Below are 24,797 nucleotides of genomic sequence, written 5' to 3' on the forward strand. Positions count from 1 at the left end.
TCCACTCAGGTGCACGTAGATGAGGTAACACAGTGTGCAATACCAGGATCCAATGAAGGTTTACTTCAAGTAATTCTACTGTAAAGTAGCAGGGAGATGCTTAATGTTGATATGTAGAAGTTTTGAATAAACCCGTCTCAGTTTGAACTTAAAAAAACACAACTTTTTTGAAATATTTAGTAGTTGCACATGTGCACCGTATTTTCAGTCCAAATTTTTGTGCAAGTAGATGAACAGCTACCGTTGCTTTGTTAATAAAGTGTCTATTTAGTACCCTTTACACTTATGTTGTTATATTGCAAAAAACAAATGGCCTGGTACGGAAACACTTTTAACAATTAAGTGTTTTTTTTCCCATAAAAAAAAAAAAAAAAGACACTGTAGAAGACACTCCTCAGCTGCTTCAATGACTCAATGCACCACCTTGTGGCAGAAGGTTGCATTGCGTACCTATCCGGAGGCAAGTTGGAAAACTTGCACTTCCCAGGATTTTGTTTGTGATGAAATCACAAGTGTTGTTTTGTCTTCTTGGACTTATGGTTTCAGGTGATAGTTATCTATTTTACATTTAAATTATTGCATGTCAGTGAAAGACTAAAATTGTATGCATGTATCGTGTTTTAGGCTAATTTGGATTGCAAAGTGCTTTTCAACTGATCGACAGCAGCCAACAACTGTAACATGAACAGCAAATTAAAGCCAAAGGTTGATTTATGTCCGTACAGATTTATAAAGTTTATTTAAGTGCTTGAAACGTACTGTTTCTGAGTGGCGCCGAGTATAATTACTGAAATCCACGTCAACTTTTGTTCTCCCGGGGAACACCCGAAATAAATTAATTTATAAAAAAAGATCTGAACGATAGGTTTCCAACGTTATCGTGTCATGTTTTATAAACTACCTAAATTAATTAATGCTTGCAAATAGGCAAAACATTTGGAAAATTGCATTAACATTGTTTTCTATTTCTTAACTGCTTGTTGTCTATTTTGTTCTCTCTCTCTCTCTCTCTCTCTCTCTCTCTCTCTCTCTCTCTCTCTCTCTCTAGCTGATGAACATCACCCCAAAGAAACCCTCCTTCACCTCGCGGTGCGTTTGGGTCTGGTCCACCTCGCTCGCTTCTTAATCCATCAGCCGTTGGGTCAGAGGACGCTGGCCGCACCCAACCAGGAGGGAGAAACGCCTCTTCAGCTGGCCCAGAAATGTGGACAGGACACCATGATCAGGGCGCCTGCAGCGTAAGGCTTTGACTTTCTTTTCGAACCCTAACATCATATTTGTGAGAATTTGACTGGAAAACATTCATTTCCCAGCAGTTAGTCGGACAAATGTCTTTAATTGCTTCCCGAGACATTTTAAGGGGAAGTTTTTTGACCCATTTAGGAAGTTTCCTGGAACCTATTGCAAGCAAAGTTGATGCATTTAGTTGCTCCTTAGATTAATAAGCTGCTAGAAACGAGACGTGATCCAAGAGCCCGTTAGTCATGGTCTAAATATCACCGCTGTTGCCGGAAAGCCTCATGGCTTCAGTGAGCACGTGACCACACTTGAAAACACCAAACACTTTGGATGTCTAGAACTGTTTCTCACCAGTAATTCTGTTACGGTCCATTAATTGTTACACACAGTACTCGGATTTAATCAGCTAGATAATTAAACACCATTGTTGATAGCCTGTATAATATCATGTGTGGGGGAGGAAAAAAAAATTGTCAGAGGAAAAACACAGGCAGCTTGTGAAATGCCTAAAAAAAGTGCTGAAATGTGCACAAGATGTTCCAGAAATCAATGTAGCACATGATTAGTCTTCCAGATTTCCACCTGCAGAGATGAAGTTTTTACAAATACACTTTGAGAACAAATACATTAGTGAAGATTTATGATAAGGATGATTCACTGTTTCAGTTTTTATTCCGAGTGTGTCCACCTTTGCTTCTCGCCGTCCCCTCAGCAGCCCCTCCTGTCCTGGGCCTGCTCCGGGCGTGTGCTGCGTGTGGTCCGACAGCTCCTGCATGTTGAGGTTTTGTCCTGCGACGGACACTTTGGCGCTCACCGTGCAGCGAGCGTCCAGCAGCTTCCCTCACGACTGCGTCACGATGCTCCGAGACAAACTAAAAGACCAAAGTATCCTCAAAGGGGTGAGATAAATATTGTAGCAAGAGCTTTTTTTCTCTGTCTTTAAAGAGGTCATATTCACTTTCTAATGATTTTCCAACAGTAATAATCGTCCCTATACTTGGAATGACGCCCAGAAATGAAGAAAGTCTGTCCTCTCTCTCCCTGGCGTGTTTCAATTAAAAAAAATTATGTTGCTCCAATGAGCCAATCAGAAATCAAACCCTATATAGTGTCATCGGGGGTTTAGCCAATCCCAATCAAGGTAGGCCCTCCCTTTGACTCCTCCCACAATTATGCAGCTCTGCTCTGGCACATGGCACCACGAGAGGAAGTACTTCCTCCTCGTCCCAAGATGTGCATGTATGGACGGAGCCAGTCCAGTTCACACAGACACAGCAGATTGTAAATGCAGCTCCTATGATTCAATATTCAAATGGCTGCAAATCGAGGAAAAGCAGGATTTATGTCAATAAATGTTTGTGGACCAACAAGACCCATGTGAAAGTGTTGAAAAGCTGGATAACATGACCCCTTTAACACGAAACGAAAGTGACAGTAAACACACCACCGCACAACTAATTCTGCTCTGTGAATTAAATTTGCTGCTTGAAATGCAAACTCAGATTCTTATTCGAATTGCAAGGCAAACTGCAGCTTTCAACTTAATCACCTCTTTTCTTCAAGACTGATGTCCTCAGAGGCGTGACAGAGGAAGAAAGGAGAGGAAAACATGAAGGGAAGCCACCTGGTGACGGTAAGATAACGCTTCAATATTTCATCAAGGTTGTAAGGGCTGAACGTAAACTAATTGAAGTATGTGGAATGTGTATGTTACATCACTGGGCCATGAGCAGGTAAGGCTGAATCTTCAACAAAGACAGTTTCCTACCATACAGTCTTACTTGCTCACTGCCAAATGACACCAAAATATTCACCCCAGATAAATTATTTTTCATTCTGCCTATACTATAGTATTACTTCAGAGTTTATACTGACAAAAATAGTCATATTCTTTACTTGAGTAGATGTATAAATACTTGTATGGGGGGGAAAAATAACGTCTTTGTAAATGTACAGATTCAACTTCTTATTTAAAGTAAAAAAACAAACACATTCAGGCTCTGAAATGTGCTTAAAAGTAAAAGAATAAACATTAGTTTTTAACCTGTATTGATACACAATGCCTCTTGGAGGCAGTTGATTTTCTTTCACTGTAACTCTGAATCAAAGAAGCTAAAAATGAGTATTGAGGGAGTTTAAGGAATGAAAGGAGAATGTACAGATATTTGTATTCGAAATTCAAAATTCCCCCCCCCCCCCCCAAAAAAAAGTACAGAAGTCGAGAAACAAAAGTTCCAACTAGTTCTTCTTAATTTTCCATTTCTAAGACTAAAAAGACACGCATCTAATGAATGAATGCTATGCTTTGTCCAAAATATCTTATTACAATTACAGCTCTGAAGAATTATAATAATTAATAAGTTGCTCACAATCACCTGTATCAAGAGGCTGTTTACTGGCCCGGCTGCTACATAACAGATCGATGAGCTCAGTGCAGACACGTGCAGCTCGTCCCTCAGGTGCCACATGCTGTCTATCACATGGACGATCCGGTTGTGTAACACGAGCTGTGAAAAACAACAGCCAGTGAAAAGTCCTTCGTGTAGGAGACATCGACTGGCTCATTGAAATTGTGTCGATAGAAAAATTACCGGCAAATAATAGTGGTTTTCTACAAAATCGCGAGTTTGAGTGCTGCGAGAGCTGAGAAGGTACGGTCGATGAACAGTCGTAGCCAGAGTAGTATTCAAATACCCACTCAGCTGAGCTTTGTGTTTTCCTCGTCTGCTGCTGAGTCGTCACGCTGAAGGAGTTCAGCGTCACAACTGGCGGGAAGGTGAAGATTAATAATACATTTTATTTGTGATTCACTGTTCATATGGAATCCCACGGTGCAATTTAACAATTGATGAAAAAAACAAACAAACAATACTATTTGTAAATAAAGTAGTATTGTCCAACAACTAAACTATTATATGATTCATAGTTTGAAGTGGGTGTGCTTCATGTGTAAAAAGCAAATACGCCACCTGCGTCCACTCCTTTCATTCTCTTCGTTTACTTACCAACTCGAGTTTCTTGTGAAGTATGAAATATCCCGTCCAGCACTAACAATTGTTCTCGTATTCTTGGCACCTTGACAAAACCGCAGTGTTTTCTCGTGTGTGGTGGCATGTCTCTAACTTTACTGGTTTAACGCACTTTATTTCTGCCCCTGGCATCTGAACTTGTTTAGACAGAAACTTCTCATGCTCTGGACCAAGCAGTGGCGCGCTCATCCGTTTCATGCAGCCACTGATGTAATGGTATGATCGGTATGCTGGGAACATTAATGGAACTTCTCGGTTGCGATACACTGTGAAATCAACTTAAATTTAAATACTCTAGTTTACACCAGCGTATATCTGTAGGACAAGACGAGCTCAAATCGGCGGCAAAACGATGGCGCAGTAGCTCGCCGCCTCCTATAGCCACCTGCTTGCACGCGGTTCATCAAACGTGCTCAGTTCAAAGAGTTGCCTTTGTTAACGCGCCGTTCTTTTTTACTACGGAGTGAAACCACAAACTTCACACGTAGCGTCCCTGTTTTAGGTTCAGCTGGAGCGAAGCTCCCGTTACGTCACTGCCTCAGAATGTGCCGGCAATGTGCTGCCAAGAGTTCTGAAATGTACTCTATAAAAACATATTGAAAATAATTTGCTGCGTTTCAGGGAGGAGGAGCTGAGATTGCCTCTTAGCGTCGGTCGTGCTCTACTTGCTTCCTTGCACAGGGGTTAAATCAAATATGCTCATGACTCCTTCCTGCTCCTGATATCTGTCAAAGACCTGTGGAGACTTGGACCATTGATCGCATTTGTATCAGACTGAAAAAGCATCTTCACATTCTCTCCGCCGTTGTCTGCCAAATAAAGCAACAAAATAAGTAGCGACTCCATTTCGAAGGTTCAGCGAGACGTCATCAGCTCAGAATGTGCTTCATCACAAGACAGTGTAGACGTGAAAAAAAAAGAAAATCCCATTTATTCTGTAAAACTAGACGGTTATTCAATTAGACGACAATTGAAATGATGAATAATCGTCGGTTGCAGCCATCGTGGTGCCATCAAACCGGTCTTTGCGTGCACAAACTGCTCATGTTGGGCTGTGTCTGCATGTTGGTATGCAAGTGCAGCGGCTTTGGCTGTAAGGCCGGTGGAAAAGGAACCACCGCAGATTCACTACAGCAAACACAAAGTATGGTGGGACAGCCATCCCTCACATTCGAAAGAGACTAGAAAAACACTCTCAACGGACACCCTAAAAGGCACACTCTCCCCCACGTGTGTTTGTTCTTCCCCTGAGAGTAAAGAGAAAATTGCCTATTGTAATTTTTTATTTTCTATTTTCCCCCTCCTGGAGTGACATGCTCAGGCTGGCTGTCTGCCAGCCTGAGCATGTCATCGCGAGTCTTCAGGTCGGCCACCGACTCTTGTGCCACTCGCCAAGCCTGTGGCCAGTCTGTTTGGTTAATCACAGCATTGGCAGATGGCAGTATTGACTCATGAAGGGAGGCAGGAAGTGTTCTTCAGTATTGATCTCGCCCCTGACTTCTGCAGCCCACCTCTCAGAATAACAACTTCACAGTAGGGTGTGTGTGTGTGTGTGTGTGTGAGTGTGTGTGTGTGTGTGTGTGTGTGTGTGTGTGTGTGTGTACTGTATTTTTTATTTTTTTTCTGCTGGTTTGAATGAACACAACAGCTCATTGGTGTAGTTTTCTGTTTCCTGGATTGCAGAGATGTGGCGCTGGACTCTCCTTGACGTAGAGAGGAGCAGAGTGTTATTGTGCACGCATCAACTTTTGTCTTTTCTTTCTGCACAGGCGTCGGCGAGGAGCTCCATGTAGACGAGCGTGTGCTGCTGCACAACGTGAGTAGCTGCACGGCTGTGTCCGTATTTATAGACCAGCTTCTTGGTCGTTGCATGCGACTGTAAGTGCGTCTGTGTTCTTTTCAACGTGGCTCGATTTTCCAAAGAGCGTTTTGTGCTCTCTGCTTTGTTTAAAGGTTTTTGAAGAACAGCTTGTTCTGTCTTTGGATGATGACGATGCCAATGACGAAGGCTACCCATCCCCATTGTCTGGTAATTCTCTTCTCTTCTCTTCTCTTCTCTTCTCTTCTCTTCTCTTCTCTTCTCTTCTCTTTCGACAACAACATATTTGGAGCTGCGCTGGTCAGCAGGGTATGGGAACGAGATTTAATAATCTGGTTGAGAAGCTTTCCTTTGCTGGCACACGATGCAAAGCTCTGTTTTCAATCACAGCATAGGAAATCAATACAGTCGCTGCTGCACAGACGTGCATGCTCGTTCGTCTGACGTTGAGGAGCGTCAGATAGATGCATTATTGCTGGTCAGGTCTGCACCCACTTTTGCCTCCACGACGACTCGGGTCAGGCGTCCAGGAATCTGCCCCGTCACTGGGACAAAGACAAGATTTGGGATCAGGCTAGTCCCGCTCAAACTGGGTGACGTCGCCCACAAACGCCCCCCCCCCCCCCCCCCCTGGTTCAGACAGTGGAAGCTGTGTACTTGAAGCAAGAATGTTAACAAGCAAAACTTTCCTCCACCTATTAAAGCTGATATTTTAGCGGTGACACATACATTACCTCTTGAATTGTGTTTTTAAAGAGCATACACTGAACTGTATAAGCTTTGGGAGTGTGGACATTTGTGGGTCTCGTGAAAACGTTTGAGGAAGATCCTCAGATAGTTTTGGTGTTTGATGCAAATTTTTTTGTTGTTGTTTGAGAAAGGGAAACTCACATTTTTAATGAAAAATAAACCCCCAAGTACATTCTGAAGTTGCCCATTTTTCTTCTAAGACTTTGTGATTGTATTTCTTAAAAAACAAAACAAAAAAAAGATGAAATAATGCGTGATAACAATAATCCTTTGAGCCCATGTACAGCCTTAATAGATGTCCTGACGCGGCCTGAAGGTCAAGTTTGAATACCAAAGACGATTATACCTTCGCTCTTTGACTTTGATAGAATCTACCTGTGTAGTTAAGGCGACTAAAATCTGTGCTTTCTGTCAAAAAACCTCCTCAAATGTCACCTTATTTTGAAATAATACCATCATAAATGTAATTTTGTTTGTCAATGCACTTTCTTAAAATCGGCAAATGCATATTTTCACAGACTCACCTTAACATCATGCATCAATGAGAATATAGATCTTTTTAAAAAAAATTATTTTTTTAAGTTGTTCTTATTGTCTCCTTTTTTGATGTATTTTTGAACTAGCTTGGTCCCATATGCTGGATTTGAGCCTCTGACGGGCTGGTTGTTGGCTGCTGGAGTGATACTGAATGGACCAAATATGTGCGATTGCGTGACTTTGTGCAGGAGTGTTGAGTGAAAGCCCACAATCTCAATGTTTCCCTTTTCAGCAGACTTTCCTCTTTATTGCTCAAGTTATCAGACTCTCTCGCTGAGCCGAATGCTTTTGCTGTGATGACGGTGCCTCAAGGAACGTTGCGATACCAAATTGTCATCGAGAGTTATTGGGGGGTTTTTTTGGGATGGTTTTTTTTTTTCCACATCTGCCGGGGCGATCTTCTCTGGTTTCACCGACATAACTCAGCAGTGTCAGTTATTGTTGGAGCCGTGTGAAGATTAGTCTACCGGCCGAGACTGGTGCTCCTTCAATCTGCCACCAGCTTTGAAATGAAATACAGAACAGATTTCTGTGTCTGTGCACCAGACTCGATAGAGGGAAAGGCATGCAGACTGAACTGTGCGAAGAAAACAGGATAAAAGCCGTGATTGGATACAAGAAGTCGGACTTCTATGTTTGAGCTTCACTGTGTGCGAGAGCAGCAAAGAGGAAATGCCTCTGCGATGCCCAGGATTTCCCTTACATTAGTGCAGCCGCAGCCGGTCCAGACTTCAAAGTCTGCGTGGAAAGTGCACTCATCAAGGGAGGCAATTTTCCACATTGTTATAGTCGCAATACCATCCACCACTCCCATAAACACACAGCAGGGACACCAGTGAGTTTGTACACTTACCGTGTACTCCAGCTAACTGCTGCACTTTGTGTTTAACTACATCTCAGGGAAATGTTGTTTTTCTTTCTTTTCTTTTTTTTACTTCAAATTAATGCATTTGTCAGATATTCGAAAGAATAACATTCACTCAGACAGGAAGTAACAAGTTCCGAGCGAGTAGTTACTTCACTTAAATTGTTTATGATAAATCTGTCAATTTCTGTGTAAACTATCAAAAGATTTTAAGTTCAATCAACACTATTCAAAAAAAATATCGATGACAATAACATATATAATGATCCTGTTACTGATATGCACAAAGATTTTTTTTTTTCTACAGATCTCTCCAATATAAGAGCCAAACAGTTTTATAAATTTCCATGATCTTTTTATATAAAGCATTTTAACATTCAATTCAGTTCAATTCAACATTATTTATACAGCACCAAATACAACACAGTCATTTCTAGGTGCTTTTAACAGAAAGCAACCCAACAAATGAAAATCCAAAATGATTAAATTGATTTAAATTGCCATTTTATCATGACACGTGGTATTGAATTATGGATAATTATGGAAAAACAGAAAAAAAATAAACAATCAAAACCAAAAAATGCTCTTCATCCTGGAACTCAACACATAGTCAATGATAGCTCTTTTTCTTTAGATGCAGCAGAGATAAAAGAATGAAGACAAGCTTACTCCTTGATCAGCCAATCCTTACAATTTCCCCTTATAGACATAAAAACATAGTAAATTCATTTTCATTTTCAAATTGGACAAATTATTTTGTTTATTGCAATAATCACTAAAAAACCCAAAACGAGAGTTTGTGTGTCCATCAGTGGATCTTATGCACAACACACACACAAAGTGAAAAACAAAATAAAAGAAGAAGACAAAAAACACTTGACTATGCTGAAGGACTCGAGTTTAAAGTGATGTTTGGGACAGGTTGACAGTTCGGTAGATACTATTAATGATGAAGCAGAGTTTTACTGCAGTAAATAATGTAAAATGTTTAGTTTTTTTAAAGCATCCTGTGTTATATTTACAACTAAAATTGAAGTGAATCATTTTAACGACATCATTTTGATTTGCTGTGTTGCTCAAGAGCACTTAACTCTACTTCATTGCAAAACCTTCACAAACTGAATATTTTTCTCAGGCAGTAATATCCCGAAAACTCATAGAGAACTGTGTGGAAGGTTATCAGGAATCAACCCAACCAGATGTTAAAATCTGTCTTTCTGACTATCGCAGACCGACGTCTACATAAACACAGAGCCACCATCCCACATAAAAGAGAGTAAAGCTCGACACAAGTCACTTTTTCCCCCCCTTAAAAAAAAAAAAGAAGAAAAAAAAAGCAGACGGCCTGCTGGTGAGGTTGATATGTGGAGGTTCTTATGAAAACAATCCTTTAAAGGTCAAACGGGAGTTTATGCAGCATCTCATCACATTTTCCTCTCTTCACTCTGAGCCTTGACATTTAAGTGCCGAAAAAGATTAATGCATTATGCCGAGAATAAAAAGGACAGAATATTAGAATAAAGCCGTATGAGAGTAAATAACAGTCTAGTATTGTGACATGTTTGGTAATCAGTTTTTTTTTTTTTGCCACGTCACTGTGATATTTACTTGAGATGTGTTTTGTTTGTGTGAAATCTGGTTTTCTTAACTCAAATCTGCTCGCTTGACATTTTGAGCATCTGTCTGATGCCGGGATGAATTATGGTAATCTCTTCCCACCAGTGACAGTAAATCATTCAGCACAGCATAAAAACAAAAATCCACAAGATCCTAACTTGGGGAAAATGGATGGGAGAGACAGAAAGAGGTAGTCTCTTTGAAATATATGTTTACCGCAGTGAATCCATCTTGAGATTTGAAAACTCTGTGTGTCACAGTAAATGGGCATCGCCTCCAGTTGGCCCAGCGGGCCGCAGACCCTCCGCTGCTTATGAATCAAAACGGCAACCGGGTCATCACGCAGGTCGTAGGTTCTTCTCTTTATTCTCCTTGAATTGTAATTTCTGCTTTTGCTGCATTTCGTATGTATAAACTTCCGTCTTTCGTCTCTTGTTTTAACCTCCTCAGGTGGACGACGTTCAATACGGAGTCGGCGGGGTAACCATCGACAGCACGGGGACGGATTTATACGACCCGGTCAACCCGGACCATCTCTTTCTCGCCAGTGACACTCCCCCGCCGTACTCCGAAGGCTTGTCCCATCCCTCTCCGCACCGCTCTCCCCCATTCTCCCCTCTTGACCAGGCCCTCTTCAGGCTGAACCGTCCTGCCGCCTCGGAGCAGGCCAACCCGAGAGACGGCGCCCCCATGGACGCCTGCGATCTCAGGTATTTAAACCTCCTCCCTGTGTCTCCCCGTGCTTCTTCTTACGTGTGGCGGTGGTGATCGACCGGTGGATTTATCTGCTGCAGTCCCAGTCTGGTCGCCCTGGAAGTGGACAGCGAAGACGAGAGCGCCGAGCCAAAAGCTCCACTTCCCCCGCTCTCGCCCGACGTGAAGAAAAGCGAGGACGAGAGCGAATCCGTTCGCCCGCCCGTCGGTCTCGCCTGCACACGCAGCCAGTCAGCGTCGGCATGCGAACCCAGCCCCGAAGTAAAGCGCACTTTTAGTGTCACTCTTTGTACCTTTTATCAGCACCGTGTTGAAATAAGTCGCTCTCAATCAGAGCAAGGGAATGTTTGGTCCAGGACGCCACGGAATAAAAAAAAACTTATTTCAGGTTTCTAAAGCACATTTGTGACTTTCTTTAGCCATTTCAAGATATAATTCTTGGCCAAGTCTCTGCGACAAAAGGGATTTTTAATCTCAAATAGATATCAATAAAACTGAATAAAAGCAAATAAATGAAAAAAATAATGAAATTACCATGTTAGATTTATCTGACATTTAGGGTCACCTGAGTATTTTAATCTGTCAAAAATCATTATGCCAAAGACAATACTATACTATACTATACTATACTATACTCTACTATACTATACTATACTATACCAGACTATACCAGACTATACTAGACTATACTATACACTGGTTATCAGTAGTTTACAATATGTGTTTATTTTTCCACCAGAAAACATAAAAATTATCATTTGTTTCAATAGTTTATTGTTAGACCCACTGATTTTTTTCACTTGTCAGTTAATCTGGAAAGTTTACACCACAGCCTTAAAAAAAAAAACCAGATCACATTTTGTATTCTTGCATCACACTTTAGGTTTTAATTAAGATAAGTTTTAAGTTACATCCTGCTGTCATAAAGTTCCATCTAGTGGTCCCAGATGGCATATTTTGATATGTAAGCCTCTTTTTTATGTCTGTATTTGAACTCATTCGTCCATGAAAGAGGCGTTCTCTTCTTAATATGAATTCGCCACCAAAACCTGAAAAGACTGCGACTTTTAGTCCTGAAAATACATTTCATTCAGGTCCTGCTCGATAGTGGAGCTTTACCAAATCTTGCTCTTTTTCAGAAAATCCAAATACCTCAAAATTATTTGTTTAACATGTGGGAAATTACATGTTTAATATTTTGATATACCGCTAAATATTACAAAGTAAAATTCTTATCATTAATTAATTTCTTTGCAGTACTTTTTAATCTCATTCAGATTAGCAAGAGTTCAAGAAGTACAAAGTTTTCGTTTTGGTAGTTTTGGTATCCATTTGAGTGATTTAATTATTTATTGTAAATCAGCTTTGAGTGCAGGTTAATCATAAAGATAAAATGGCAAATTATTTTTAACTAAATGTTATATATTATATGTTCTTTCTACAGTTGTGTAAAGCTCATGTCAAATAAACTCCGATTCCAGTTTTATTTATACCTTCTGGGATTTTGTTCCTTGAAATCTTCTCTCTTTCCGTTCACGGCTTCTCACCGTTATTATTTACTACTCCTCTTCTTATTTGGTTTGTGTAGGAACCGCCTGACCAGGGCATCCGATTGCGCTCCTACTCTTCTTCCAAAATCAGTTTGCGTCCTGCTCGTCTCACCCGGGACCCCCAGGCCCCGGATCCCCACCCAGGTCAGTCCCCTGCAGCCAGAACGTTCATTTCGATGGAGAACTAACAAAAGTTTCCAACTAACGTCAGTAGTTTTACTCTTGTCACTAACGGGGCGAACTCACGGGATTGGTTGAAGCCACATTTTGTGTCTTATAACCTAGAATTTTACCTCACTACTAATAATCCGTACAGTCAACTCCCGGGTGAATTTGAGGTGATGGCAGTGATTTGAATTTAACGTTTGAGTAGTCAGTTTGTATAAACGAAAAAAAAAAAGTATTTTTCTTTATATGGCACGCTTGCATGACTTGTAAAGCTGGGAGTCGACTGTACGTGGTGATAGTTGATGTGTGAGCCCCCCCCTCTCCCCCCCCTCTCTCCTCTGTCCACTGTGCCTTGTAGATGCCGGGCTCCACAGTGTCAGCCACAGCCGATCTCTCCTTCAGGCCCTCTCTCTGTCTAAATCTCTGTCTCTGCTCCACCCTGGTAGTAAGTACTGGACACCCGCCTCCGTCACGCCGCGCTCTGGCCCCTGCCTTCGTCGCGTCACTGTTCGTGTGGGAGGTTAAAGGGATTCCGAAGTCAAAAAAATTTAAAAATAAATTCAATGAAAACTGTTTAGTTTTTCATTGCATGTTTGCGATCACGGCGAACGTGGTCGGAAACAAACCCAATCCTGCTTATCGGGTGTTTTTACAAGCGTAACAATGTGTGCATAGTTCAGATTTGTGTGTCTGCAATGAGGTTTGTTGAATGTGTGTGTACATTAATCCCTATGTGGAATACATATAACCCTGTAGCTTTAGGCAAAACACTTTTATGGAAGAGAGAATCAATTAATTTCTTTCCTTTTTAATTGTTTCTTTATCACCAGTAACATAGCATTCTGCGGCACCATATAAACCAAATATGCAAATGGAACTGAATTCAATAACAATGTTAAACTGAAATATGAAATTCAATCGCAAAAACAGCAACGTCTCTCCCGTCTCTCTGACCAGAAGCAATCGAGTCCCAGTTGCAACCAGTGAAATTTCCCCATCAAGGACTTGCACACTTATATAGCATATCGACCACATTTTGATTTCCACAACAGAAGACACTTAGTCAAGTTAAATACATGTTTAATACTGAACTGGACTTTGTAATGAATTTATATGAAAAATCCCAAGACAGGAAGCGAAAAGTAGACATGTCCAAGCAAAACAAAAAAAGGATGTTTTGTCACACTATACTGTACTGTACTATACTAAACTATAATATACCATACTAGGCATGTACACACAAAAAACACATTACACTCACACAGATTGTTTTATGCACACACAACTCAGATTACATGCAAGAATACCTGTGCGTCCTAATAGAGACACATAGACGTCACACACACATACTAATGTACACGTTTTTCACACACAATCATCTCCCTACCACAACACGAATGCATACTGATCTTAGTCCGAAAGTTTTCTAATAAGAAAACTTCTTTTAAGTTAATAATTGGCTCTAAATATCCTAAATGGAAATCAATGTGTTTGTCTTCAGGCTCTAGCAGCTCTTAATGAATCACAAACCACTGGGAGGGAAACCCAGCCTTAAAGAAAGCTGGGAGCAGTTGAGTTAAAACTCATTCAATACATTACTCACACAACTGCAATAACCTTGATGTGTGTCTGCGGTGGACTCTGACTAATCTTCACACTACCTTCTGCCGATAAGAGCGGGTGTGCGGGAGGAACTCAGGTTTGGCAGTGAAAAGGTGACAGGCGTGGTCAGCACTTTGTCTGCTGCTTTCGTTCGAATCGTTTCCGCTCATCCCGATATGCTTTGCATATCAATCGTTGGTATAATCAGATGTTATAGGAAGCGGTTCAGACAACAAAGCAGCTCTTCGGGGGCGTTAATGAAACCTGAGTGTATGTTTACTCAGGGACTGTGTGAAATCTAGAATGAAGCTTCCTTATTTTGCAGCTGTATTGAATTTGATCTATTCTGCCGCCGGTCTTCATCACAGAGATGATCATCGTTTTTATTTTTATTTTTTTTATTTTTTCATGCATATTTATGTGCTTTTAATGTTTTGCAAATTTGCCATAACAACTTCTTCCTGTTTTTTTTCTTTTTGCTGTGTTCACAGAGCAGAGAACCTCCAGTATTTCTGATCAGTCACACGAGAAAAGGTATTTATCATTTTATGTTTGAGTCAGTTCTTTTTCAGGACCACATCTTCTTTTCAGTGTTTTTATTTATTTATTTTTCTTGCCGTAAATGACTCGGTCTGCCTCCGTGGGGCTTCTGTGCTTAATTAAAAATCCAGGTATGTTCCATCAGATATGTAATCATGAGTGCTGGGAGCAACATATGTGGATAACCATGAAGACCTGGTTGCTTGGTGACAGTGGGGCCTCTCTGCAGTCTGCTGTTGTTTACTATAAGACTCTTTCCTCCCTGTTATGCAGAGCTTGTTTTATGAATGTTACTCTCTCAGGTATTTTCCTGCTTTCATTTGTCTCCTACAAAGAAAGTAACATCCGGTGATCTTTGAGTGCCATTCGCACATTTTCTTCCCCCTCTTTAGTTTATCATTATTCTGATTTTATTTCATATTTACACTGCTTGTTTGAAGCTATGACCGGGTCCTTCATGGATGAGTGCTAAAGTGGATCATGTGATAAATAAAAAAAGTAATATCCCCTCATACCATCAACCAATTGCAAAGTGTCTCACAGTCGATTCACAAGGTGATGACAGGCCAAGGATAAAATATGCTAAATGGATTTTACCTATATATAGCGCTTTTCCACTGCGTGAGCGGCCCCCAAAGCCCGTTGCAATGTTAATCACATTCACCCATTCACACACACGGAGGCGGCTGCCATTGAAGGCGCTCAGTCCCTCCATTTGGAGCAGTTTGGGATCCAGTGTCTTGCTCAAGGACACTTCGACATGCAGCCAGATAGGGAATCCAACCTGAAACCAGCCGCCCAAATACAGGAAAATGATCCATTGAAAGAGTAGCGGTTAGAACTGAGTCAAGAATAAACATTTTAAAATCTTCATGAGGTGTTATTAAGCCCTCTTGATTTCAAGAGATATAACTTTTATTTTTTTTAAGTTTTAAAAATTGGCAAGTCTATATTTAATTTAATTATGTCACAAGACTATTCAGTTAAAGCATTTCCATTGAAAGTGGACAATTTAGCATTATTTACACAATAGTATACACACAAAGTTAAGCTTGCAAAGAAATTACTACACATCAGGTTAAAGCAGCACCAGTCCACCAAACGCCCGAGACTATATATATATATATAGGTGTATAGGTGTAGAAGTTTCATAAATAAAATAATCAAATTAAATATAAAAAATGTTTTATTATAATAAATCAATGAAATCCACTGAGAGAAATATAGACTATATAATAATTAAAATTAATTCTGAAAAACAAAATTAAGAAATGATAAAATAAAAATGTATACATTTCAAAAAATTGCTGAAAGCCTTTTTTAAAACTGTTTTTTTTTGTCATCCCGTCCTACAGATTAGTGTCTCCTTTACTCCCCGTGGCGTCATTGTGCAGACTTTCAGCCCTACGTGTAATTGTAGCTCCTCGGCAGTAAAGCATCAGTGTGTGTCCGTGTGCTGTTCTCTGCAGGGACGTTAGGTTTCGTAAGCGCGCCCAGTCTGCAGATGACGAGGGCAGCATGGAGCTGGCAGAGTCGCTCCAACATCTCACCCTGTCTGAGTTTCTCAAAGAGTATGTGGGGAAAACTGGCCTCGTTTTTCAGCCTCGGTTCATCAATACTAACTAACTAAAACTTAAAGCACATCCATGTCCCGTGACAAGAAAACCACGTGTTACCTTTCCCCTTCTAACTGCAGAAAAAAATACTCAAGTTTCTAATATGATTTAACAATACGCTGCTTCCCTGCATGTGTCTAACAGCCCTAATGTCCAGTGTTTAGCCACCTTTACCAGGATTTTGTCTTTGAATCGTTTTTATTTAACATTCAGTCAAAGATCAGACTAACCTCAAGATACATGAATCTGTTTTGTTTAAGAATACACGTGCGTGCGTGCGTGTGTGTGTGTGTGTGTGTGTATGTGCGATCCAACCACCTCGTCTCCCGTGTACTTGCGTGAAGAAAATCAGGCTGCCGAGACTAAATCGCGCCCGCAATTAGTCAAACTCAAGTCCAAGTCAAGTGTTTTGTTTCGACGTTTCCGCAGAATCGAAGAAGAGGACTTGGACAAGTACAGCATCCCGACCAAGGCGGAGTCGGAGAAGTACAAAGTCATCCGCACCTTCAGCTTTCTCAAGAGCAGGATGTCCAGCACGCGCAACAAGAGCAAGGTAAACCCAGACACAAATGTGAGGAGCTGAACAAACGCTTGTCAGCTTCACACACACTTTAGTCTCAAACTCAAAAATACATGCAGGATTTCCTATCATGTTGCGATGTCGCATTGGAAGCTTTTTGGCATGCCGAGATTCCCAGGTATGAAGCCTGCGACACGCCGGGAGACAAAAGCAGGAAATGTTTCTGGGAATGTGTCAAGGTCGACGTGACAGACCAAACACGGTGTCCAGCCGCTTCCTTTTAATGATTAATCCCCGGTCGCTGAGTCAGCGCGGAGGCTGGAAAACCCTCCCTGACTGGCATTTGTTGTTTGCGAGTTGCGAGAGTCGCTTCATTTCCTTGTCAGTGGGGTTTTTCTAGCGACTTGAGGAGGGATTCCTTCCAGACCCGCTTCTGTGCCCAGACGCAGGAGAGACTACCCTACAAATAGAAACTCTGTTAAGAATCTGCCAGGAACTACTGGACGTAGTTGTTGGTTACCTTTTGTGGTTTTTTTTGTTTATTTTTTGGATTATCTCCATTAACACTTATGTCTCTGGCATGGTTTTCAAAGGGGAAAGGGAAAGACCGGGAAGCCAGGGACAAGCAGCTGAATGGACATCGCTTTTCCACGGGCCCCTGTTTGGGCCCCACCGTGTGTGTCGTCTGTGACAAACCGGCTTCTGGAAAAGACCTCCTGCACTGCTCGGGTGAGTTTCCCCCCATCCGAAGGAAGCGCACAAATCGGTGCAAACGAATTGCGCTTTAAAGACGTCTCCTTTCCTTGCCTTCCCCAGGCTGCACCGCCATTGTACATAAGGGCTGCAAGGAGTCCGTCCCGCCATGTTTCAAAGTGAGTCTCGTTCTGAAAACATCGGGAGTCGTACTCTCGCCTGTTGCTTCACCGCACTCTCATTTTGTCTTGCTCAGAAACTTCAGGATAAATACGCAGTGGCCATTGTGAAGAACCGAACAGCGTCCCTCCCACAGAGTGAGCTTATCGCACCCGGGTTTGCAGATTTTAACTCGCGTTTCAAGCCGTCGGCTAATCCCAGTTGTTTCCGATCCCCTCAGACTTCACTGTGAGAGACAGTCCCCCGCACTGTGTCGTCCCCGTCTCTACCTCTCTTCCCGTCGGGACGCCGAAGGAGCGGAGGGACGCCGTAACACAGTCCAGCCCGCTTTCTGCAAGTTTTCCCAACAGTGACGGGTCAGTGAGCCAAAAAACCAGACACATTTTATATCACATCCACGTGAGCTTATGCAATTTCTTACCCCTCATCCAGATTACACTGTTAACTCCCCTAATGGTGTTTTCAATTTAAGCTTTTCTATGTATTTACATATGTTGAGTTGTTTCATAATCAGAATTACAGTACTATCACAGTAATGATGTATATTTTGTAATCATGAAGTATAATATATATTATATGCCATGTCGGGACTTTTTAAGAGATAACATCTTGATTTTCTTTTATAAAAAAAAAACCTTGGTAAGACATTTTCCTAATAATCTAAAGCAAACTGAAATTTCCTGCTTTTGTATTTTAGTGAGAATGAGTTTAATCACCAGCAGAGTTTGTCTTCTCTCTAGTCTTTTACGACATCAGTAAGAAATAACTCACTGTTATATGGACATTTTTATACATAGGGGCCTCGCTTTGTCACTAATGTAGAAATGTATCGTAGTCATACGTTTGTGTTTAGAAAATGGGCATAACTTTAAGTGTTTTTGAGAATTAGTGCAATGAACTGAATTAGTTAATTGTAAAAAAATATTTTTTAAATTTAAATAAGCTAGAAATTTTTATATTTTACTTCTACCTACTCCTTTCTCACAATTTCAGTTTTTTTTTTTTGGTTTTATCTGTTGGTTTTATTTACCAATACTTTGTTTTAAACTTTGGTTTAAAAAGTAGTTCATTCATTCATTCATTCATTCATTCATTCATTCATTCATTCATTCATTCATTCATTCATTCATTCATTCAAATTTATTGGGAATCACTGCTGTAAAGAACCAAACAAACAAACAACAAGCAGAAAAACAGTTGATAAAGACAGTCACCTAAACCAAACAACATATCAACATGGAATCACTGGAATCTTATTTGGAAATGACATCATTGGATAATTTAGACAAAGAAAGAAGCATTTTAAGTTATTTATTGGGAGGATTCTAGAATTTGGGGCCATGAAATGTAATAGAACGTTGATGTTTGTGTGAACTGGAAGTCTTTTGGGTTCCTTTTGCGTCTTGTTTATTATTAGCACATTTATACAGAAATATACACATTGAGCACCAGAAGGATTTTATGAGCCATTATTGGCCGCCGTTTATCAATTCAACAAGAAAAAACTTTGAGTTCTTCATTCACTCAACTGTTTTAAAAAAATGAAACACTATATATATATGTGTGTGTGTGTATATATATATATATATATATGTGTGTGTGTGTGTGTGTGTGTGTGTGTGTGTATATATATATATGTGTGTGTGTATATATATATGTGTGTGTGTATATATATGTATATATATATATATATATATATATATTCAAGCAATCATTTAATTTTCCCTGTGGCGCAGGCGGCTCAGTGAGAGTTCAGAGACCGAGTCTGATTCCCTGAAAACAACGAGCCAATCGGAAGAGCTGCTGGCCACCCCTGTGTCCTCCACCTCCACCGACTCGTCCTTCGGGGAAGGTAAGAGATGAATGAAGGCTCCAGAGAACCACATCAGTGTCTGATATCTACGTGTATTTATTTAAATTTTTTTATATCTCTGTACACGTGAACATTGTCAGTGTTTTCCACTCTGAGTAAATACTGATCAGTACAGTACTAGGTCATCTTGGGATTTGTTTTCCCCCCACGAATAGAAAGTGAAAGATGAAAAAAAAACTATGCGCGATATCATATCTAAAATAATCTGCTGAGTGTGCACCACGGTCAAAGTGCTGCATGTCATAAAAAAACTACAGTTTTAATTTTGAGGATAAAACAAAAAATCCATTTAGAGAAATTTGTCTTCATATTAATGACAAAAATGGTTCATAATTCATAAAGACGATTCATAGTGTTAAACATGAAACTTATCAAAACTTAAATAAATAATACATTTTAAAGAATTTAATATGATAACTAGAATAAGAATGCTCAATTGAACTCACAAAAGCATCGTACATTTTATATTGAGAAGGTGTATTTTTAGTTGTTTTTTTTTTCTTTACTGTAAAGATAGCAAATTTCCTGTTTGTGTAATAAGACGCATTACTAAGTTTACCCACTTGGATTAATCTGTTAAAAAAATACAAATTTAGCTGTAGAGTTTTTGATGGATTTAAAAAAATAGAGCTAAAGTAAGTGGAGTATTGTCCTGGGAGGGTTGTTAGGTGGGCAGCGAACCTGCTTATTATGGAACCAAAATCAAATGATGTTACTGCACCCGACTAATCGATACTGATAATAGATGACAAGTCCTAGTAGAGGAACTGGTTTCCATCAGCAACAAGGAGCATCGACAGAATTAGGGGGAAATTTGAAACATGAAGTTATTGCAGGTATTCTGAGAAAATCGTCTAATTTACACCAAAAAATCTGCAGTAAATAGGATATCTTGTTTTGTTTGGGGGGAGGGAGCGGTGTGAAAGCTGTAGATTTCAATTGAATCCAAACAGCTTTGATTTTGGATTTAAAAAAATGTTTTTTAGCACATCGATACCCTCTTTCTGTTCGCCATAAAATCATCAGTGTAAATTTGGAAGAGACGAGTAAATTGGCCGGCCCGATAAAGAGTGAAATGTGACTCTCCCCGCACAGACTGCGTGGACTCGTTCATCCACGGCAACATCTCGGCTGAGTCGTCGGATTACGAGGCCGAGTCGTGGAGTCTGACGGTGGAGCACAAGTTCTGCAAGAAGCAGGACAAACGAGCCGTCAAGAGGCAGGACGTCATCTATGGTGAGCGAGCGTGTCATTGTCTTTAAGCACCAGTCATTTGTAAATAAAAAATATATATATATTTGGATATTTTCTGTAACCGCATTGCTGTAATTGAGTGACGGATTCATCCTTTTTGGTTGTTATGACTCCGATTGCAGAGCTGATGCAGACCGAGCTTCATCACCTGCAAACTCTGCACATCATGGCCGAGGTCTTCAGGCGAGGCATGAAGGAGGAAGTGCAGCTGGACACGGAGGCGGTGGAGCGGGTCTTCCCCTGCCTGGATCAGCTGCTGCTCTTTCATCACGCCTTCTTCGCCGCCATGAAGGAACGCCGGCACAACTCGGCCCAGCCCCCGGGGCACAGGAACTACCTCATCCAGCGAATAGGGGACGTCCTCCTGCAGCAGGTCAGCGCCGGCGTCTCGGCAGAGATCCGCGGTGGAGAGAGGGAGAGGGAGAGGGAGAGGGAGAGGGAGAGGGAGAGGGAGGGAGGGAGGGAGGGAGGGAGGGAGGGAGGGAGGGAGGGAGGGAGGGAGGGAGGGAGAGAGAGAGAGAGAGAGAGAGAGAGAGCGGCTTTCACTGACGGTGTGTTTTGCAGTTTTCAGATGAGAACGGTGAAAAAACCAAGCAGGTGTATGGAGACTTCTGCAGCCATCACAATGAGGCCGTCAGCTTTTTCAAAGAACTCCAGCAACATAACAAAAGATTTCAAAGCTTCCTTAAGGTACTTTAACCATTTCTACTCCTCTAAAATCATTTAACTTGGGGAAAACCGGAGCGTAACTCTCGATTTTATGTCTTGAAGCAACAAGGTAGTAATTCCTTGGTGCGACGAAGGGAGATCCCAGGGTGCATCTTGCTGGTGACCCAAAGGATTACAAAGTACCCAGTGCTGCTGGAGAGGATCCTGCAGTACACGCAAGGTCAGTATTTACTGCCCCCTGCAGGACACACAAACAACTGCCTTCACCCACATAAATGCAGAAGACAAAATACAGACGCATATCTTAAAGAAATAAAAAGGGGTTTCTACACTCATAACATTTGAACTAAAAAATTCCAAACATTTATTCAATAGTAATAATAATAGTACAATTCTAGATTTATTGTCTTTACAAGAAATCTATCTTTAAATAAAACATTTGAAAAAGGATGATTGAATGAAATAGGATTTCATATTTCTGTGTTTTTTTTTTCTTTTTTAGCTCCACTTATGTGTACCAACAGACAACTGCCTTTTTACAATTACATTTTTTATTTTTCATACCTATACGTTTTGACTAATCATGTAAAAGATTAAAATTACTTATTTGTTGAGTAAATAATCTAAATAAAATGACAGATGCTTGTTTTTTTTTAATGCAATTTTGTTCTGAATTGACCTATTGGTATTGAATTTCTTTTTTTGTTTGGGATTCAGACCTACATAACGACAACGATTAGGGACTGTTCATTGAATCCTTCCATGCCTTATCTTCTGCTTTTAAAATTTCTGCTTCACTATATTGAAATGCCCCAAAACTAAGTAGAGAATATCTGCTAACAACAACAAATGCAGACAAATAGAAGGAATTATATTTGCAACATGGCGGTTCATCAGTCTGGAGAAGAACAAAACATAAGAAAAAACTCTGCATTGAAGTTGATAATACACATTTTTAAAGGCATAATGACTATTTCAGTGTTGATACGTCTTTCTCTTCATCCATCAGAGGGGACAGAGGAGCACGCCGACCTCTCCAAGGCCCTGGCTCAGATCCGAGACGTGATTGCAGCCGTGGACCTGAGGGTGAGCGAATACGAGCATCACCAGAGGCTGCAGGCAGTGTGGAACCGCATGGAGAACCGGAGCTCAGCCAAGCTGAAGAACGGACACGCGTTCCGCAAGCAGGACATGATGGGCCCGGGGCAGAGGCTCAAACACCAGGGGCTGCTCCTGTGGAAGACGGCCACCGGGCGACTAAAGGGTAAGACCTGCTGCGTGTTATGTGATGTTTTAACAGGTCAATAATGCCAAAGTTGAATAATTACTCATTCTGACTGTCACAGATGTCCTGGCGCTGCTTCTCACAGACGCACTCATCTTCCTGCAAGAGAAAGACCAGAAGTTCACATTTGCCACGGTGGTAGGCGTTCTTGTCTTATACGCTCTTTTGTGGCTGACTTCTGGTCAGGTTGTAGGACTCTCAAATCAAATAAGACAATATGGCTTCGTTCACACCGCAGGTCTTGATGCTCAATTCCAATTTTTTTGCGCGACCTGCTGTGTGAACGTGATCGGACCGGATGTTTTCGGGCCCCAGAGCGCAGAAGATGACATGAAATCCCGCCGTGCACGCTATTTACGCATGGCACGCCGGTCAGCACCAGGGTTGCCAGATTTGACTCACTTGTTTCCAGCCCAAACAACGTAAAACCCACACAATCAATAAAAAAACAGCCTAAATCACAGCCTGTGTAGAAATCGTGTTAAATTATTCAATGCGTAATATAGAACATGCCATAAACGTGCAAATGCACAAAATAAACAAAGTTAAAAGGTAAGAGAGTTTGGCTCCCCGATTGGGGGATACCCGCCATATCTGGCAACAGAGGTCAGAGCCTGTAGATTAATTTTCAAGTGGTTGTTAAATATGAGCCGACAAAATCAAGACAACATGACGAAGGAAAGAAGAAGGAGAATGAGGAAAAAAGAGAGAACAGCTTTTAACAACTTTTAACATTTTGGTGGAGCCGCTTCCTCCGGCGCTCATCCGTGACGTCAGGCACATGTCAATAACGTGTCGAAAAATATCCAGATTGGTACCACGTATGAACAAGGCCTGGGTCTGGTGTGAAAAAAAAAATCTGAATGGCGCTTTCACGTGGCTGCAAAAGAGGTCGGATGAGGGTCACTTGTGAGCAAACAAATCTGAATTTCGTCACTTTTCCCTGCAGTGTGAATGAGGCCTATGTTCTCTGTCTTTCAGGACCAGAAGCCTCCAGTCATCGCGTTGCAGAAGCTGATCGTTCGTGAGGTCGCAAATGAAGAAAAAGGGATGTTTTTGATCAGCGCCTCAGCAGCCGGGCCTGAAATGTACGAGGTCCACACCTCATCCAAAGAGGAACGAAACACTTGGATGAGGCTCATTCGAGACGCCGTGGAAAGGTGTGTATGCACTGTGGAGACGGGGGATGTTGAGGATTGGGAATTCACCTTCTATCGTGCTCAGATATGCATCTACTTTACTCTCCCCTCCAATTAGCTGTCCGGAGGAAGAAGAGGAGTACACGAGTGAATCTGAGGAGGAGAAGCGAGCTGCTGAGGCTCGTATCCAGAAGATCCAAAAGTTACAAGGTCTTATTTTCTTTTCTTTTCTTTTTTCAGAGAACTGTGGCATTGCTTACTTATTCTCCGAATACATGTATTATTTACTACCCGTGAGCCATCACTGTACAATCCTTGACCCGGCGAACCCGTGTTTCAGAGAGTTTGATGAGCCAGGACCAGCAGATCTGCTCCAGCCTGGAGGAGAAGCTGCAGATCTACGCAGACCTCTCGGTTCTGAGTGGGAGGACTGATACTTCGGTAGTTGAATGGCGACTGCTGGCCCAGCCGCACTCCGAGGAGCTGCCCCAGGCGGCTGAGCTGCTGGCTGCAGCTCTGCAAGAGGGTAAGACTTTTACATACACTGTAACCTGCAGAAAACACAGACGTAGTTCTGCTCAGGTTTTGGCTTTTTTAATTTTTCTCCCAAGCAACGATAGCACTTAAACTTTACTTTTCATAGTTATGTAATGTCAGTCGGCCTTTGTAACCTCCCCGAAGATAGTTTTCAGCTCAATACAACTGTGTTTTACAAGCACAGCTTGGTTTTCTCATACGTGACTCCAGTAAAATGTGCTTAAAGATGGAAGCCGCTATGCAACATTACATTATAGTGACATTTAACTACCTGGTGTGTAAAGCATCAAAGCTATGAATCCACTAATCAAAGGAACAGCATCAGTTATGCATTTAGTTTAATTACATATGATCTAAAATATTTGCGTAATTTGCCGATCACATCTTGTACCTGTGAAATCGGCACATTACATTATTTTTAAATTGTGGTGGAAAAGAATAGAAATGGTAAAGTGAAGTATGAACGATACAGGGAGCTAAGCTTTGCTTATGATGCAACAGGTTTTATGTTTGCTGCATTTGGGGATATTTTTTTTGCAGCTTTTTTATTTTAATTTTAATTTTTTGGTCAGGTCAGTTAAATATGGTTATACAGTATGTC

General features: G+C 41.2%; 1 protein-coding gene across 7 annotated transcripts in view; it reads left to right on the plus strand.

Annotated features, from left to right (window-relative positions):
• Positions 1-24,797, plus strand: part of arhgef28a (Rho guanine nucleotide exchange factor (GEF) 28a) — a 53,861-nt gene that overhangs the window by 14,861 nt on the left and 14,203 nt on the right. For 2 of the 7 annotated variants that reach the window (XM_080477328.1, XM_080477326.1), the window contains exons 5-31: positions 1,049-1,238; positions 1,952-2,138; positions 2,803-2,872; positions 6,038-6,084; positions 6,222-6,297; positions 10,117-10,202; positions 10,307-10,566; positions 10,651-10,831; positions 12,159-12,264; positions 12,647-12,733; positions 14,382-14,424; positions 15,900-16,001; positions 16,476-16,599; positions 17,160-17,295; positions 17,383-17,438; positions 17,516-17,576; positions 17,660-17,795; positions 19,176-19,291; positions 20,408-20,548; positions 20,689-20,939; positions 21,131-21,256; positions 21,338-21,455; positions 22,245-22,499; positions 22,582-22,658; positions 23,502-23,680; positions 23,778-23,869; positions 24,000-24,185. In XM_080477328.1, the coding sequence (XP_080333454.1) occupies positions 1,049-1,238; positions 1,952-2,138; positions 2,803-2,872; positions 6,038-6,084; positions 6,222-6,297; positions 10,117-10,202; positions 10,307-10,566; positions 10,651-10,831; positions 12,159-12,264; positions 12,647-12,733; positions 14,382-14,424; positions 15,900-16,001; positions 16,476-16,599; positions 17,160-17,295; positions 17,383-17,438; positions 17,516-17,576; positions 17,660-17,795; positions 19,176-19,291; positions 20,408-20,548; positions 20,689-20,939; positions 21,131-21,256; positions 21,338-21,455; positions 22,245-22,499; positions 22,582-22,658; positions 23,502-23,680; positions 23,778-23,869; positions 24,000-24,185 (3,489 nt within the window). The remainder of the gene's footprint in view (positions 1-1,048; positions 1,239-1,951; positions 2,139-2,802; positions 2,873-6,037; positions 6,085-6,221; positions 6,298-10,116; positions 10,203-10,306; positions 10,567-10,650; positions 10,832-12,158; positions 12,265-12,646; positions 12,734-14,381; positions 14,425-15,899; positions 16,002-16,475; positions 16,600-17,159; positions 17,296-17,382; positions 17,439-17,515; positions 17,577-17,659; positions 17,796-19,175; positions 19,292-20,407; positions 20,549-20,688; positions 20,940-21,130; positions 21,257-21,337; positions 21,456-22,244; positions 22,500-22,581; positions 22,659-23,501; positions 23,681-23,777; positions 23,870-23,999; positions 24,186-24,797) is intronic. The other 5 variants (XM_080477329.1, XM_080477327.1, XM_080477331.1 and 2 more) reach the window with 4 other exon arrangements.

The sequence above is a fragment of the Lipophrys pholis genome (genome assembly GCF_963383615.2).
Source record: "Lipophrys pholis genome assembly, chromosome: 12".
Lineage (NCBI taxonomy): Eukaryota > Metazoa > Chordata > Actinopteri > Blenniiformes > Blenniidae > Lipophrys > Lipophrys pholis.